At 41.6% G+C, this 19102-nt stretch overlaps 1 protein-coding gene across 6 annotated transcripts in view; it reads right to left on the bottom strand.

The window, feature by feature from the left end:
• Positions 1 to 6512, bottom strand: part of LOC120734616 (VPS10 domain-containing receptor SorCS1) — a 182636-nt gene extending 176124 nt beyond the window's left edge. For all 6 annotated transcript variants that reach the window (XR_005696049.1, XR_005696050.1, XM_040033517.1 and 3 more), the window contains exon 1: positions 5660 to 6512. Coding sequence is in view for 4 of the 6 variants with exons in the window: in XM_040033517.1 (XP_039889451.1) it covers positions 5660 to 5977 (318 nt within the window). In the remaining 2 variants the exon portion in view is untranslated. The remainder of the gene's footprint in view (positions 1 to 5659) is intronic.
• Between the last annotated feature and the right edge of the window lie 12590 nt (positions 6513 to 19102).

The following is a 19102-nucleotide window of genomic DNA, read 5'->3' as shown; positions in this document are numbered from 1 at the left end:
TTGAACAGTGATGCAGAAACACTGTAGCACTTAACCATTTCACTGGCCCTTATGGTGCCTCAAATGAGCTTTTATTATAAAGACCACTCTTGTGATTTAAATCGTTCTTTTCAACTCTGTGATCTAATCTACAAATATTCCACAAAATAAATAAAGTAAATGTACAAATAATGAAACACTCAAAAATATTAAGGAAAAAGGGTGAAAAATTGCGTAGAGCTGAAAGTGGTGCAGGGCTACAAAAGGAGACAACGGGGGATTGATAAGAATGTAGCGATTTCAGTTTCATAATCAATATTATATTATCAGTTATCATTTGATTCATTATTGATTCTCACTGGGTTCTCATCAGCTTCGCTTTGAGTCTCCATCATCTTTAAGCATCACATCAAAGACTTTATATTAATGGAAATTAACTGTATGCTCTGTGGGTAGATGTGTGTGAATGTGGGAGATATTTGCCCACTGTGATGTGATCAGTGTCGTGGTTGTTACTCAAAAAACTAATTATTACACATAATACACAAATACTTCATTACTCCAAGGAGAAAGTAGTTCCTTATACTACTCGTTACATTACTTTCATGTTACACTGTAAAATGATCTGAAACACAGTGTCTGGTGATTACATAATTACCATTTAACAATGTAAACCTACAGGCTACGGCTCCACACACCAACATAAATCTCTATCCTTGTAAGAACACATTTGATCTTTCTCTTAGCAGAACACAAAGATGATGAAAACCAAAAGCAAAGTTATGTCCACGCTGCAGACTGCGCTGCTATTTTCCTCCTCCAACATATGAACTGAAATCAGCTGATTGTTGTGCCAGTACAACGACCGATAAGCAGCTCAAAGGGCAGACAGACTAATAATTGCAAGACACTGGACTACTGGCAATGGTTCTCGACAACAACCGGTTCTCAGTTCTTCTCTTTTAAGGGGATAACTTCCATCAATTAAGCTTGGCTGTTTCATGGGTAGGACCACAGACTTGTCAGTGATGATACAGCCTGCAGACTGGAAGCCTGGTATCATTAAATGTGGCAGGTTTTACCACTACACTACTGCTGAGCTGTTTTGTGGTTTTTTGATCATCGTATGCTATAAATGACCCACTAACCCTATAACCGTAACCTTAATAACCATAATAATAACCTTTATACTTGTCATTCAACACCACAGAATGCATAGTCTGTAAAATCACATGGGGAGGTATAAACTGTTCAAAAGTTTTGGCTGAATCCACTCTGAGCTCTACGTAGACCTTAAAACAACCAAATGCATCTGCTCACGGTTCCCAAGAGGAAGAGAATACATCAAAGCTCAAGACGCAAGTCTTCACTAATCCATTTAGTGAACTAAAAGCAAACACTACAACATTAAAAATAAATCCTGTAGCAGACGGCAAGACAATGAAGAGTCAGAAAGTAATCAAGTTGAAATGAAACGGGCGTGTTTTTAAAGTTATAAAGAAAAGACCCAAATCGGAGGAGCTCAGGTCAAAGTTTGGAGTTACAAAACTAGATTTCCTTCATTCCTCACAGATACTTTTGTTTTGCATATTTAACCTTCATCTGTTTTAGGTTTATTTTTTAATTCTCACAAGTGCCAGTTTAATTTGATCCTGCATATTGGTCGGTTTGGAGACGTAGATCATAGCAGCTGTTAAACTGTAAGATGGTAATCCTAAATTTTTTTGTTCTCGTTCGTTATACAAACTTGAAGCTAATCCGACAGCCAAATTTGTTGTGTTGAAATGATCGAATGCTGACGGAGCAGTGGGGAAAAAAAATGTTTGTCCTGTCCTCTACTGTTAGCACTTAGCTCAAATTGAATCAACACTTACAGTATGGCAGTTACATTTTTTACGTTTTACTGGAAATGAATGAGAAAGACTTTTAATTCACAGCCTCCTTCGCCTGTTTGATTGCACTACTTGTGAATGACACATATGAGTATTGACGGATTCTCAGTGACACCGTCTTTAGATCTTGCCATGCCATTACTACAGCGCGGTGCTGTCCACCTACACAGCTCAACACAGCAAGTTCACAGCAGCTCTCTGTGCTGTCAAATGTCTTTCTGGAGAGTGCAAGGAAGTAAAAGAGACAGACACAAAGAAAAGGGACTGACAAGCACAAAAAAAGAGAAAAGTCCAACAGAATGACAAATCATGCCCTTGATAAACACTGGGGCCATTCTCTGGGAGAGGGAGAAGTTTTAGAAGTTAAACTTTGGGCATGTGACCAAAAAACTTGAGTCCTGGATTTTTATTGAAGCTGGACATAAGTGTATGATAAAAGTACAAATCATGGGCGTAACGTAGAATACACGTGTCCAGACTGCCTTTTTATTACTTTCGTTTTGATGCCGGGTGTATGCGTGCAAGCGTGTTTTCCTTTGTTTGTTGTTTGAGGCTAACGTGACTCCTGTGGCCAATGTTTCATGAGTCATAATTACAACCTCCAATCCAGCCTGACATACAAGCTTTCAGTAATCTGGGACATCTGAGGGATGAGCCAAAATGCCTTAAAGGTTAAATATTAAGAGCATCAGAGCCCTTATCTGTATCCCTTTCACTTTGGCTCCGTGGCATGCCGTTGACTCATCTGTTTATTTATAAAGTGGCTCCGATTGTAAAGACCAAGCACATCTGTTCCTGCTTATAGCAACAACTCGACATATTTAATGCAGGATGTTCTCGAGTTCGTCGTCTGCATCGGCTGAAAGAATAGGGGCAAATTGTTTCACAGTCACACAAGTCTATTCATATCACAAAACCAAATAGGGCTGCTAAATAGTAATGACTGTTTGGTTTTTGAGGGTGAACGCAAGTTGATGGAAGCAGAGCAGCAGAAATGAAAAATAGGAGGAAAAAATCCAAACCGTTTCTGACATTCTCAAGATTTTTTCCTCCCTCGTCTCCACTGTACCGTCATTTTGTGTCATGAGCTACACTAGTTTGTCAAGCCCACAGAAACACCCGAGGCACAGGATGGGATTTCAGTCCAAAGCAAAGTGCAGGCCATGGGAGCCGGTGATACGTGTTTGACTGTAATTGGTTTGGTTACAGACAGGCCTAAGTGGTGTGGGTGTAACACCGAGCTGTGCAGTGTGGAGCAGTTGGACTTGGACATTTGGAATTGAGAGAGGGGAAAATACTTTCTATGTTTTATTGCCTTCCAGTCGAGGCTAATTATGTTTTGACTCTGAAGAAGAACAAGCAGCCTTGTTGAGATATCAGTGCTCACAGCAGATGAATATATTTGAACTGTGCTCTAGTGATTTTTTTCATTAAGCTTCCCAAAGTCTCTCTTCGCATCTCGTGATGTTAATTAAAGTTTCAAGCAATTATTTTTAAAAAAAGCATTTACGCTAAGATAAAGCATGCTTTGTATAGGTTTTGATTGGTGCGTAGATTCGAGCCGAGACAAAGTGTTGAGCTCTTTTCCTCCTCCTACACCCGCTGCTTGTTCCCTTTACAGAGGGAGCAAAAATGCTGCATAAAAGGCAGCTTCCGATAAAATGTGGACGACACGGCAAGGAATGACACATCCACTGCCAGCTAATGTCCGAGTAGACTCACACCACATTCTCCAGATACTCTGAGTGTTGGGATCCAGCATCATCAGCTGGACCCCAACGCTAATTCTAGTCCAATTACATTCAGTCGCCGTTTAAGTGAAAGGCTTAAAATTCCACGAGTGCGACGAGTGTGAACCTGCTCTAAGAGCTGAACCGAGGCAAAGGACACGTTTGACATCGTCATCACCTGGACACGATGTGGAAACACCCACAAAATTAAGACACACTCTTCATCCTGGTGACACAACAAAAGAAAAGCCAAAGTGTGTCTCGACCAAAGTTTCAATACCAAACGCAGTGCAGAAATTATAAGCCAATGTTTCCATTAGGATGTCATAAAAAATAATAACCTTTTTAAAAATATGTCTTCAGTCATTATTCCAGAAAAACATCAAAAATCCAGTAACTATGTGAGTGTTTTGGTTTCCCTCACATTAGTGTGAAAAGGAATATTTTGGAATCAAGAGACATTATAACGCTTTCTCATGAATAATTAAAAAAAAGGCAACCCTAAAAATGTTACAGTTGCAGCTGTGAAATTCTGAGCTGACATCAACACCTGAAATCATTTTGATCAATAACCTTTTTTTCTGGTCTAGAGGAGGTTTCTCTCTTTTTGTGGTAACTGATTTCACTTTAAATTGATGTTACGGTTAAAAAACAGAAAAAATGTTCATAATAATCATAAAAAAGTATGTGAACTTTGAGGTATTAATACCACTATCTGTAAATATTTTGCCCATGCAAGAAAAGCAGGCCAATACCAACACTTTAGTGCAAATCCTAAAAGAACTGCATTTAAGGAATTCCACTTTTTCTATGCAATCATTTGTTGTTGTTTTTATCACACAAAATAAATAGTCTCTAACACTGTCCAGCTAAACTCAGCCCCACTGCTAACCCTCAAAACCTGTGAGGTGTCCTAGCCCTATGCTATGAAAATATGTCATTTTTGTTTTTGCAATTGTTGTCTCATGTGAGGCAAAGAGGAGACAGGAAAAAATACAATATTCTGATTGAGACACTTTAAAAAATATGTATTTAATTTAGATCTTGGAATGGGGTCTAACCACAAACACACTTTTTACTCTGGATGCCCTAAAACATCTGACACCTTATTTGAGACTTGACACAGAAGCTTTGCTGGTCATGTGCTCTGTAAATATGCTCCATCCTCATATTAAACTTGGAGAAGTGAAGCAATAATTAAGCAGCCTGTTACAGGTGCACTTGCAGTTTCTTCCTCCTGCCTCATGAGGAACTCCAGCCGTGACCTGCAACACCGTCAAACCTAATCTCCTCAGTCCTGCCATTAAAAGAAAGGGCCCACGAGCAAATGCAACTGTCGACTTTGCAGTTCCTTTTACTGGTGTGTCTCAGGAAAACCTGTCAGCAGTAGAGAAAAGAGGGAGGCTCAAGTTGCTTCACCTCTCCCACAACCTGCTGCACTACCTAAAAATCCTGCCCTCTGGCCACAGATGCTCAAAACGAACAGCTTTATCCCGACATCAGTTGAGTTGCTCAGACTGCAGAAGTTCCTGAGATAAAGCCCCTGGACTCCCACCCCAACCCGTCTCTGTACCTTCTTCAAGGGGTCATTCTTTGCCCACCAGACCAAAACCACGTGCACATTTAGGCCTGATATGAGATTCAAATACCATGAGTTAAAAGATTCCTGTGGAAATGATGGGCTAGGACTCCTGACTTGTGTTCTATAAATCTCAGATCCTTCATTTAAACCATGAAATGTGTGTAAATGTGTAGATTATTACATATGTGAATGGCCTGTATTTGTATAGCGCTTTACTTAGTCCCTAAGGACCCCAAAGCGCTATGTGGACCTGACAGTTTAATTAAGAAGTGGGAATCTGTACTCTCTCTCTCTCTCTCTCACACACACACACACACACACACACACACACACACTTTAAGCAGCGGAGACTCCTTTGGTTGTCCTGAGGCCGGTGTGCCCACCTGATGGCGGCCAGCCTAAGCGCACACGTGTCTCTGCTGTGATTTCGTGCATATGACCAGTGATGCTTTAAGCTGACACAGTGAATCACTTACGCTGCTGTTCTGCCCGGACCAGTGCACCATAGCCTGGTTGTGAGACGAATCTCCGGTCAAAGCGAACGTCGAACTGTTAAGTTTTAGCTCCTCCTGCCTCGGACCGGCGGCTCTCCGCTCCTCTCCGCTCCAGCGCAATTCAGAGCGCGCCACTCTGCGCCCAGCCACCGTGCCCGTGGCCTCTCCCCGGTCCTGATTCTGGGCCGAACGGGAGGATCCGACTTTGTCCCCGTGGCTGTTCCTCCTGGCGCGCCTCCTCACACCTTCGACACGGCCGTTCTTCTTCTGGCCACTCGCCGACACGTTGGAAACTTTCATCTGCGTAAACTCGCTCTGGCCGAGTTCGCCTTTTGCGCGCAGATCTCGTGTATTCCGTTTGAGGCTCGTCTCCGGGTATTCCACCCGAGCTCGAGCGCATTCAGGCGGACCCAGCTGCGCAACTGAGCCGCGGAGTTTCCGCACTCGCGGCCCCGAATCTCCGCTCACTGTTCCCAAAAACTTGTCCCCTGAACCCTGTTGCGGACTCGCTCGTGTGAAATTTCAGCAGTAATTCCTGTCCGAGCCACTTACTTCCAGGCTGGCATGAGCGGCAAGTTATCTCAGCCTCGCCGGCGTGAAGGAAGCAGGGCACCGCGAAAAGCAGAAACCAAAACGCGCGGTGCCACTTTGGGCAAAATATGACCTCCCCGTTCATCGCGGGCGGTGCGCAGGATGCCGTGGGTGCTGGATGTCCTTTCCCCCTCGACTGTCCTCCCTTGATTTTAGGGGTGTAAACTGGTGCTCGGCTCTGGAAGAGGAACTGCTGCAAGTTGTGGCGTTGCCCAAATGCAGTGTTGTAAAAAGTGCGGCTGAGCCTAAGTGGTCCAAGTTGAAGGATTTGATCAAATGAAGCCGCGCGCGCATGGGGGAGGAGCTGAGAGATCCAGACTGAGAGATGGAAGGATAATGTTGCGACTGTCTTTCTCCATATTTGTTATTTGCCAGCATATGGCATCCTATAATTAAAGCAGTCAGTGATACAGTCATTTTGTTCTGCTGCTCTTTTATTTTTCCTCACAGCCACATTTTTAGAGGAAGCTGCTGCAGCTTGTTTTTTTCTCCTCTCTCCTGTTGCTGATTTTATCACCAACCCCCCTCCGGGGAAGCACATTTCTTAATTTAGCAAATGAAACTGAGTTATTTTACCTGTGATGAACTTGTTTGGATCGGGCCCTTTCGGGTCTCAGCGGGAACTCCGGGTAATTGGAACGTATTAATATGTTTCCAATTAAGCGCACTGTCACGGATGACATATTCCATGACTTATTAAACAGCAATAAAGAATTTAGCAGTCCACGCGGGAACATGAGATTTTTACACTTTGCATCTCTTCATACATCTCTCACCCCTCCAGAATGTGTTTGCGTTTACTGTGCGCACCAGTCCAGCTGCGGGGAAGCTCAGTGTGGACTGAGTCATGAGTATTTAAATGCTCTGGGAGACATCGGGTATGGTTTAGTGTCAGGCAACAGGGGGCGAGTGGGACAAGGCTGGACATTCATTTCTATCTGACCCTGCAGGTCTCTGTGCCTAATAACTGAAGGATGAGCACTTAGTAGCACAAAGGCTATACAAATGGCCACAGACTACTACAACAGCTGGCTGCTTTCTATTTTGCAGCCATGAGGGAATAAAATGGACAGATTGTGCCTGGAGATGTGATTATTTTACCACAAGGAAAAATATCTAAAGGCGACAGATTAAAGTGTAAAGGCTCATTGAAGTATTGCCAAACAACACTCCTGTGTAGAGAAACGCTTCCTCCCAACATATTTGTGTCACGTGCTCTGAAAAAGCTGCTGAATATAAACTCACTGGGTTTGAAAAGAGTCTTCTGTTGATAAGGACCCATCTGGGGCGATAACAGTGCAGTGCTGCTCATTCAGAGCCACCTTCACTGTTTCCTGAGAGCAAATCATCTCATTTCTTCGAGCTTTGAACCATAATCAAGCCATTTAACAGTGTCATGTCAGATGATGATTTTAGACTTCCTAAACTGTCTAAAGCTATATTTGTTTTTCTTTGTTTGCATTTACTGCTATATTGTTGCTCATGGGGTTATTAAACCCGATAAACAATCCACTTAGCTCGCTATAACCTTCAGAGACGGTGGGAAAATGTATCCTGCAGCACTCTCCAAGGTCCTGATCCTGAAGTTTTCATGGTTAGTTACAAGAAGCTACATCCTCGTTAGATGATCCCTGCACTCACAGTTTAATGCACTTTGCCAATAAACCAGGCTTAAAGAAACTCATTTGATTCATTTCCATCTCCACTTTATTTTCTGTTAAACTCAGAAAATACTAAATTTTTGATTAAAAATATTGGCTAATTTTGAATTTGATGACAGTAACAGTGACAGGACCACGTACCACTGTGCAGCATCCCCTCTTCTTTTAACAATCATCTGTAAACATCGGGGACCTGAGAAGATCTCCTGCTGGAGTTTAGGGACAGCAATGTTGTCCTTGGTCTTTTTTGTCATATCTTTGGTTTCATGATGCTCAAAATGTTGTCAGATGATGAAAGGTCGGGACTTCCGTGATTTCTGGAGGTGTTCATGCAGTGATTTCCGTGACAGAATCATGTCTGGGCCTGAAGATCACACGGATCCAATATTGATTTTCAGCCTTTTCCTTTGCGCACGGAGATTTCTCCACATTCTCTGAATCCTTGGATGATATTTTGAAGACATAATCAAAGATTTTTACGTTAAGGAATGTTATCCCAAAAAATGTCTACACTTGCAGTCTGTTGCAGCTGTCCATCTTTACTACAGGGAAACTGGTTCTATAAGATGCTCCTTTAAGAGCCCATCATTTAATCGAACAGTTGCCGATTAACCTAATTAATTTCAAAATGTTTCTCCAGCTGTTTCTTTTCGGCCCCACTTCCTTCTCCAGCCTTTTTTGGCCCCATCCCAAAGTTTTTGAGACATGTTGCTGCCAGCAAATTTACAATGAGCTAATATTTTTCAGGAAATAGTAAAATGTCTCATTTTAAACGGCCTTAATGTGTTTTCTGTGTCATACTGTGAAATTTGCATACCACTCAATTCTGCTTTTATTTACATTTTGCGCAGCTTCCCAACTTTAGGTCGTATTTCTCTGTTTATTTAAGCGCTGGTAGAGCCCCTCAGCTCATTTTCTGTCAGAAACCTCCAGTCATTATGTTCTTGTTGTTGTCTGTGTCATAGAGTCACCGTGAGTTTAGAGGTTTGTGTCACTGAAACAGTCTTGTTTCACGTTGTCCAGCATAACTGACCACAAAGGCTGTGTCTATATACTGAGATGTAACCCGTTCATAACCTCGGCTAGCTCTAAAAACAATACTCACAATAAGAATCAGAATATGGAGCGGTCGTGGTTAAAAGAAATAGTCCCCAAAATACAGGAAAAATTTTTTTTGTTTATTTCAGCATCATGGGTTTTTATGTTGGCATCAGTGTCTGACTTTTATTTACACATTACCTTTAAAAAAAAAGAAGTAATCCCTTACACTACTTGTTACATTACTTTTCAATTGCTTGTCCGCATAGACCGTGTTAACAAACTGGCTGAATGTTTCATATCTACAGATATACAGATACACACTTCTTTTAATACCACATTTAAAAACAGGCATTTTAAATATTAACACAAAGCTGAAAGCAAGATGGGCGAAAACAAACCAGAGAGCACTTACAGAGAGCAGATACTGACAGTGATTCCACTGTGGAAGTGAGTGCCGGTACAAATACACAGTCCTGCAAGCCTGTACATCTCTGCCCCATCAGCCTGGCTGGGATTGGCATGGACTCCATCCAAACTCTGACATCAGCACAACTGACTGCAGTCGTCTCCTAAGTGATAGGTGCCACTGCCAAGAAAAATACACCACTGCTCCATGGCAATAGGGCTGGAGGTTCATGACAAGCAGAAAAGAAGCCAGTTTGCACTGCTAACCTGCACCAGTGACTTAACAGTCAAACTCTGCACATTCTGACTGTTCTGAGAAATGCCTGAAGGCGGTCAGGCTCGATGAGCCTTTTGGAGTGTTGGTTGCCTTTTTACCTCTTCTGAAATCCTCAAGAACTGCCTAGCTGTTTGGTGAGACTCCTGTCTGAAGTTTAGCATTACGGAAAATTTCTGTCTTTAAAAGAAGTCTGCACAAGTTGTTTCATAATGAATGCACCTATATTTTTCTCACCTGAATCTCACAAAAAATCATTTCTAGGTGAGAGCATACCAGTCTCACCTTTCCATAACTGAAGTCATGGAGAGCGACGTCAACAGCGAGAATAAACTAAACCCATGTAACAATAAATTGCAGCACAAGCTTATTTTAAGGTAATGAGGAAACAGTGTTGTGACGGCACAGCTTGTGTGCCAGAGAGCAAATATCCCCTTAAAACAACACACATTAAAGGGGTTAATATGAATGTTGTATAATCCTATTTGTTTTGAACACGCCAAACCTTTTTTTTTAAATCACAGACATCAATTGTAGTATTGACCTGAAATATTCTGTATTACTCTGGTTAAACTATACACGTGATTTTCCTGCACTTCACTGTTCCCCCCCAATATTGTTCTTTGGTAATATGGATGAAATGGCCCTTTAAATTACCCTCTCTGCTTTTTTTGTGACCGATCCTCCCCAGCCATGTTCTACCAGAGACGTTAAAGATGATAAGTGCTGCCTTTCTTCATGGCACACAGCATTAGGCAGACATATTGTACTGGATTAATGGTGCTGCAATGGGCAGGGCCCACATGGCTAGCAGACACTTATCAACCCATTTGTGTGCGTGTGTGCGTGCGTGTGTGCGCGTGCATTGTAACCGTCTCACACCACATCATCTCCTGTCCCTGTCTGGACTCACCATCCATTCACAGGGAATCGATGTCCTGCCAATAGCAGAGATGGATTTTTGAGGATGTTGCAAAAGGCAATATGCAGGCCTGGGCTGTCTGATTTGTGTGCATCCCTTTGGACTATGAATGCACAACAAGGTGGTGAGTTTCAGAAATCAGAGAAAAGTGTTCTTGTGTGAAAAATGAGGGCAGGGAATTTACCGCAGGGCTTCAAAAAAATCTAACATAGTAAAATGAGCATGACTGAGAGCCTTTAAGCCTTTCCAGAGGCAAGTGGAACTACTCAAATGGTCTTTACACTCACACAGTGCAGAGTGTAAGTGTTTGACAGTTACACTTTTGTCCTTTTCTTTGCTTCAGAATATTTGATCTGAGGAGAGAAAAAAAACCTTTTAACACCCACCGTGTCACTGGAAACCCACCTACGGTTAAGGGTAGAGGAAGGGTTCAATTAACATCCACCCCATGTTATGGAAGTTTTTTGCCTGTTCCGAACACCCAAACAGGAAAGCTTTTAACAGAAAACTGTAATACCAAAGTGTATAATACTTCATTTGATAGAGCAACATCATGTAGCTTATGAAAATCTGCTATTTTAGCGTGTGGTTAAATAAAGTTAGGCCACTGGTGACCACATAGATTTTAGGAAATCAAAGCCTCAGTTCTATTTTGTGTAGATTTACACGAGTGTCATAATAAGTGCCATTGAATCCTACAGGAGTTTTGGACCAACACAGACATCAGCAGGTATCTTCTCTGGGAAGTTCTGCTTGATAGAATCTGTTTGCCTTTAATCTGATCGTCAGCAGGCAGCTCGCAGTTCAGTCAGACTGAGATCAGCTGACTGATTGAGCCAATCCCACCTCAGCGCTCTGAAAGATTTAGTCAAGTTGAGCGTGTGCTTAATCGGGCCGTTCTTGTTCTCCTAACCAAGTAGGTTATATTGTAATAACCTGACCTAAATGGGACATGAACCGCAACTTATTTAACTGCCACCGAGGTAATCAAAGTCAAAGTCGAATTTCTTTATATGGCACATTTAACACAACAACCGTTAACCAAGGTGCTGTACAATTAAGATAATTAAAATAAATAAAAACATAGGGAGACATGAGAAGAGTTAAGAAAAAGAATCATAAAATTAGAATATTTGAGTAAAGAATAAGATCAATAAAAGTAACACAAACTCATTCTGATTTAAAAGCCAAGGAATAAAGGTGGGTTTTCAGACAGGTTTTAAAAGTGTCCAATGTTGGGGAGGTCCTGATGTGAAGGGGCAGTTTGTTCCACAGTTTAGGAGCAGTCACAGCAAAGGCCCGATCTCCTCTGTGCTTTAATTACCTCCGATTAAAGCACCAAGGTAGTCTCCTAATGTGTATTTTTGTAGGTCTGATAACCTCACAGTTGTTGTCACACAGCAACTACTTCAAATCCCACAACAACATTAAGAATCCAACTCTCAAAGATACCTTGAGTATACTGTTCAGACACATATGGCATCTGGCAAAACAGCCATATACAGTCCCCCCAAAAGCACATTGGTTGAGTAGGTTATCTTTATCCTGCTTACTGATGAAAAGGATCATGAGTTTTGACACAGCTGTCTGAATGTGAGCAAACCAAATGCTCTGGTATCCTGTTGATGAAATCATCAGTAAGTTTTCAGCTTGACAGCCGGACAGGCCTAAACAGAAGCTCCACCATGTTGAACAGATGAAGTGATACATTGTTTCCCTCTTTTTATCATTTCCATGTTAGATAGTTTCCAAACAGTTTACAACTGCTGAGGCTGAAAAATGAAGCCAACATGGAAGTGCCAAAAACTGCAGTTCCTCTGATGGCCACTTGAGACTGGCTCCTAAAGCAAGTCAATCATCTGCGTAGATACTGGTAAAGCTGAAAGTTAGCGGCAGAGCTACTTTGACAGTTGTGACTGCGCCTAAACTTGGCTAATTGCAGTTTAGGTGTAGTCACACCTAAACTCCACCGTGCTCTGCAGCTCGTTCCACTCCACTCGCTCTGCACAACATCCAAACATTTGTGTCTCAGTGAAGGAAATTCTAGTACATGTAATTATCAGGTGTGTGTGTCTGTAGTGTGCTAACCAAACTAGCTAAGCTTCAAATGAATAACAAAATACAGTCTGAGGTTCATACTTTGCTCCATTTTTCTGCTGCTTTCTTTTTATGTGTTACCTTAGGCCTCAAGTTCTGTCTGCATCATTGACAATGAAACATGTTGGTCTGCATGCGGGGGATAGGAATGTAGCTGCTTTGCAGTCACAGATGGCATCATGCAGGTGATTTTTTTTTAATATACTTTCATTTTTAATGTCCATTTATTTTTAAATGTCCTACTGCAGCCTGGTGTTTGTTTGGCTTTTCAGATAATCATTATATGTGAAACACAGCAAACACAGAGTCCCTATTATCATTCTCAAAGCCTCACATTATTTCAGCCATTCACCGAAACACTAGCACTGACTCATAAAGCCAAACCTTTTACAGCATTGGTCCCCCTCCCTGGGTCAGCTCCTGAGGTTACTCCCAGCCCAGTAAAAGCTTTCCAGCTGTATCACAAACAGGAGCTGGAATCAGTGGAACAAACATGGATGTCCCTTTTTCCAGCCTAAAGACATTCCTAACAAGAAAAGGAGGCAAAAGTCCAGTGAATGCAAAAGCTAAGCTTGAGTGTGTGGGGTTGTTTTTAGGTGAAAAAGCAAGAGTTGAAAAGAGGAAGGAAGTCAAGAACAGAAGCCAAGCAAGGAAGAAGAGGGTGGGTTGGCACTGGGTAGTAGGGAGATTAAGTAAATGGCTCTTTTATATTGCCTGTGTTCAACTGAAATGGAAAGTTACTCCAGATAAATAAGCTTCCCAGTAACACAGACTTTATTGGTATTCATACACTGCAGGGAGCAGACATGGGGTCAGGAGCAATCAGTTTGCCATGGGCTCATGGAGAGGGGTGCAACATCTGAGTTCAACATCTTTCAATTTCCAACATTTTTTGGCATGTTTGTGTCTCAGCCTGCCATTAATTGCAAAACCGTCCACCCATAGCAGTATGAGTTTGTGAGAAATAGACTGCAGCCTAAATCAAAGCCAGTTTTTCCACAAAGAAGAAAAAAAAAAAAGAGTACCTACAGAAAAAGACCAGCAGTTAGTTAGGATTCTGCTTCCAAACCGGATGACGCAGCTCTGCTCTGGAGTGCCGTTACATGTGAAAAGCAATAACTGCATAATAATACCATGGTTCTGAAACAGTGCTCATTTTGAATCCTCACTGTTGACCATACAAGTGACCATATTTGGAAGTGCTCAGACTGTCAGCTAGCAGTTTGGGAAAGGTGCAACATAACAATAACATAACAATAAACTGCAAGAAACTGGTCGCCGAAGACACCAGCAACTTAAAAGTGAACAAGAAGTCCAGTTAAGTGAATTAAATGAGGTGGGTCGAGGTCTGCTTTTCAGCAACTAGTTACAGCTGCTGTAAAGCTGAACTTCTTAACACAGGAGACTCACTTTTAGAGTGAGTGGACATTTGAAGAACTGCAGTTTTTGGAACTTTGTCCTGGCGCTGATGGCGTCCTGGATAAACCCAAAACTAAAGCAGTGAGGGCTCACAAAACAATCTGATACCAGGTAATACTGTAATCCAGCACCAGCACCTTTGACAGAGTTAATCCAACTGTGCAGTGCATCATGTGAAAAACTCTCTGACAGCTTCATGCACAGATGACTTGTTTGCTCTTTTGTATTGCTTTCACACTGGACTTTATTTTAGAGTACTTTACTCCCCTCTGCCCAGTTTCCAGCGGCACTTTTTGGGGGCACATCTCAACCAGACTTCACCAGGAGCAAATAGTTTTCTTGCAATATACCTAACAGGCCAAAGAAGAAACTACTGTGTCCTGTTGAAAGAGCAATTGTTAGTGAACAACAGAGGAAGAAGGAGGGATTTCATCGCACAGTGACTTCATTCATACTGTGCATATTTCACTAACAAAGCCAGCTCTCACTAGTAGCATCCAGATTCTTCTGCCTTTCTAGAAACCCGCCCTCCCTCAATTTGAACATCCTGCAGGGGTGAAATGACTCTTCCATGAAGTACTGGTGATTGAACACATAATCAGCTATGCTTCTGACATTCATAGTAGAAACCAAATCCACCTGCTGTTTATCCACCAGGTTTTATTCAGGCACAGATAAGCCATTAGCTTCTATTCATCAGGCTGGCCTTTCTGTTAGAAAGAGGCAGAGTGGTAGGGGTGCATTTCTGAGGCTGTCACTGCAGTTTCCTGCTAACGTTTTGAGTTCTCATATCAACCCTAAGAGGAAAGGAAAAAAAGTTTGAAAAAAGGTGGGTTAAGAGGTAGAACAAGATCCTTCTTAATCCATTCGAAGGGCCAAATGAATGACGGCTTTAAAAGCTTTCCTACCGGGGCTGAAATATTAATATTTGCTCCTCGGGAACATTACCAGTATCCTCAGAGTGAGGCAACAATAATTATTAATTAATCTCATCTTCAGTCCACTGTGCTGGATGTTCAAAGTGCCTGCGACCTTCAGAGGGAAAGCAGAGCACAGCATTGGCTTCTACGTGGAGTCAGTAGACTAGAAATGAACAATCTGCTACTATTCTTTTATTGCAGATGGAGCTCATCTTGCTGATTTGTTTACCTCAGCGGTTGTGCTCAAAATAACTTATTCATAAAAATGTGAGAAACAGCGTCACTCCAGAAGACGCCGCACTTTTGATGAATAGACTGTTCAGGCTCTCTTTTGCTTATTGGCTCTTCAAGCAAGGACGTTATTTGAAATAGACGGCACCACTTCACACACAGTTGTGTTGAATAATCACGAGGCCCTTGAAAATAAAAAATAGTTAAATGCTACAAGCTATAAGCGGTTCAGATGGCTTCACAACACACAGACTCACTGTCACCAAATACTCACTCGCTGGGATCATTGGCTTGATGGATTTCCATCTGTAGCGCAGGGTTGTTATCACCTTTACATTACACGCTGCCCTGAGACAGCAGAGACGGGTGATACTTAAATAAAAATAACCAAATCAAATAGAATACGTGCACTAAAACATACTGCAGCAGAGCGACGCAGAAGCTTATTAATGAGTGATTGTGCTGTTTAATATAGTGAGGCAAAAAGAGCAGTCTACAACATCTACCTTTAGTCAGCCCGTCTTTCCATCTCTCTCCTGCATCGTGCTGGACATCTTCACTGTTCTCTGCTACTTCCTGTCTGAAGAAGCATCAGGATTACAGTCATATAGAATACAAAAAACACAAAAGATACAATGATCATCAAAATATTTACGATCTGCTAAATTTAAGCAGTGGCATATATTCAGTCGAGATATGTTATCTATTAAAAGTAGGAACGCAGCACTTAAAGTAACATTTACATTAATAAAAGTAAAAGGGTTCAATCAACAGAAACCTTTAATGTTATATTGCACACCCATATTACAACGACAGTAGATCCATAGGTACATACCTTAAAGACCTAATAGCATGATATGATTCTAACAGAATAATTATTATTGTTCCTCCTCACAACTAAGGTGTAACTAAGGTGTTTCTTGCACTACAATACAACAGTAAGTGATTCCTGACCACATGATTCCTGGTGGAATCATCTCCACCTGCCTATCTTTTGTTACCACCACGCATATGTTAGTGAATCCATTCTATCTACATCAATGTAAATCAAGGGATTATTACTAGCACGGGTTGTAAGATTAGTGTTTATTTTAAAGATTTGTATTTACATTTTTCAGACAGCCATGCTGATGTCATGTCATTAGTTTGTGCACATGTTCTGAAGCACTGCTAAAGTCAACAAATTCAGGTGAATTACACAATATGCACATTCGTACATTTGTCAACGCAATTTATGCACAGATTTTGATCAACTCAACGAGACCCAGTGATTGGGAGGTTGTACACAAAGTAACAAGGATATCCAATCCAATTAAATTATTTGTAGTTAAATTTTATTTTGTTTTATTTATATAGCACTAGCTGTATAGCACTTTATATTATAAGGTCGACCCTACAATAATACATTCAGAGAAAAACCCAACAATCATATGACCCCCTATGAGCAAGCACTTTGGCAACAGTGGGAAGGAAAAACTCCCTTTTAACAGGAAGAAACCTCCAGCAGAACCAGGCTCAGGGAGGGGCGGGGCCATCTGCTGCGACCGGTTGGGATGAGAGAAGGAAGACAGTTTTATTTTTTAGTTTTATTCATGCACCAAATCACAGCAGCAGGTGACTCGAGGTACTTTTGGTGCAATGGTGAAGACCCTACAATAACAAAGAGAAAACCCCAACAATCAAATTACGCTATGGGCAAGCACTTGGCAAAGTGGGAAGGAAAAACTCCCTTTTAACAGGAAGAAACCTCCAGCAGAACCAGGCTTAGGGAGGGCAAGGCATCTGGTGTGACCGTTGGGGGTCAGAGACTTCACACTAAGTTCTGAAAAATCAGCCATTGCCCAAAGATCAGGTCAGATCAGCAGATTAACTAAGATTTTATTTTATTTAGCTTTTATTTGGTGTTTTAACTCTGCCACGATTGGCTCCTGGTCACAGCAGACAAAATAAGGCCAAGAAAACCTAATGTTCAGTGTTCATTGCTTCTTTCAAACTTGGTCTAATAACTCCCCTCCACACTGGAAGAAGGATGTTCACTACTGGCATAGAACACGTCTTTTTGCAGTATTTTCTGCAGTTGTCAGATAACTGATTAATTTGTTCCTGAGGATAAATCTGCACACCTCCCTCTAACATGCACTTCCATGCAAATAAGTATATTTGTAATTGACCTCACATCTGAGCAGAGCCACCAGCCTAAGAGGATAATTATAAGATGAGCTGTGCTAATGATGTCTTTAAGTTTCAGTGCCCTTTGCCACTCGGTCAACTTTGACCCAAGGAATAGTTTGCAATGGTATGATTGTGAAAAGTTCAATTAAGCTGTAATTTGAGGCAGAGACTGCAGAATAATTGCAAGACAGTGGGTGGTCTTTCACTTCAGTTGGAGCATGCCTAATAAGCAGCCTGTCTCACTTCTCACCGGCTATTAGCATCTGTTCCCTGATGTGAGATGTCACTGAATAATGACAAGGAGAGGCAACAGAATCTTATGTGTTTATGATTTATCTCTAGAGTCCTCAGAGTTCAGAGAAAAATAATGAAGAGCGGTTGTTTACCTGCATTTAAATGCACGGTCAGATGAGAAACTGCCTACTCAAAATTCAGAAATCACACACATGTTTTGCATCTATTTAGAAAAAGGGAGAGATGGATGTTGATTGAGATTCACTTTGCATGGTTGCTTCTGGCTAAACAGCTCAAATACAACTCCCTGTCTTTTCCTGAACATCAGGGATATGTTCTCAGTGAACATCTTCCATCTTTTCTGTATCTAATATACTGGCAGCAATTACTGGAGTAAGCTGGTCTGAATATTAGGACACATCTGTTTCATCATGGGGCAGGTGCTCCAGGGGATTTCTATACCAGTTATTTCATAAACTCACTTGAAGAGTGCTGGAAGGAAAAAAAGAGGGGGTTTGGGGGTGGATTAAGAAGCAATGAATGCACTACTCTGATGGTGGAAAAGTGAATGTTGTCCTGTGTTGTCCTATTAAAGAGAATCATTTGTTTTCGGTCACTAAAATGGCAAAAGCCATTACTGCTGTGAAATCACACGCAAACAAATCACTCTAAACCCGGTGACAATTACCCTCACACCTCAGATTCTTCACCTGAGCCAAATAAATAACATGCTTGTTTCTGAAGCTGGGGCTCATAGTAAACTATGGCCAGAGCACCTGTGCGAATAACATCCCGAGTAATTGAGTCCACTATGCATATTTATGACTAAAAAGACACCCTGTCAGCCTTTGGATTTATTGAGGAGAGTTGTGGTTTTGGCAGAGGCTCTGCTCTGCAATCTATGGTTTTATAAAAGGGCTTTAGCGAGCAAAACAGTCAATCTGTCATTGCTATTAGAATGGGATATATCAGCAGACTGACTGCATGGTCAACAGATCATGTTTCTGCTGGCAGGCTCTAAACAGCCCCTGGGAAGGAAGTCAGCTTTAGCCAGCCAGTCAGCATTCATAGGGGCGTGCCCCATTAGAAAAATACATTGAAGCAATACATTTTCATAAGTACGTAATATGTTTATTATGTACTTAATTTACGTAGCTTTAAGAGAATCCAGTTTATCAGGACATCTGGGGGTGTATTCCTGCTATGTTGCGCCTCTGACCGCACAAAGGTTGGTAATCAACTTCACCATTCCTTCCCTTTGACTTTGTGTTTAAAAAGCAATACAATTAAATGTGACATTGCTACAAAGAGCAGTTTTTTTTTATTCAAATACTGCATTTGAAATATTTTCTTCTCATAAAATTGTCATGACATGCTGTTAGAGTTCGTTTTTCTGGCCGCACAGTGAATGCAAGTTCAGTTTTCACTCTGCTTTGAGCTCTTGTTTTGCACCAGGCC

This window comes from Simochromis diagramma, unplaced genomic scaffold (assembly GCF_900408965.1).
Source record: "Simochromis diagramma unplaced genomic scaffold, fSimDia1.1 OVJJ01000571.1, whole genome shotgun sequence".
NCBI classification, from domain to species: Eukaryota; Metazoa; Chordata; class Actinopteri; order Cichliformes; family Cichlidae; genus Simochromis; species Simochromis diagramma.
The sequence above is the reverse complement of the archived record's forward strand: the minus strand, read 5'-3'. Positions and strand labels throughout refer to the sequence as shown.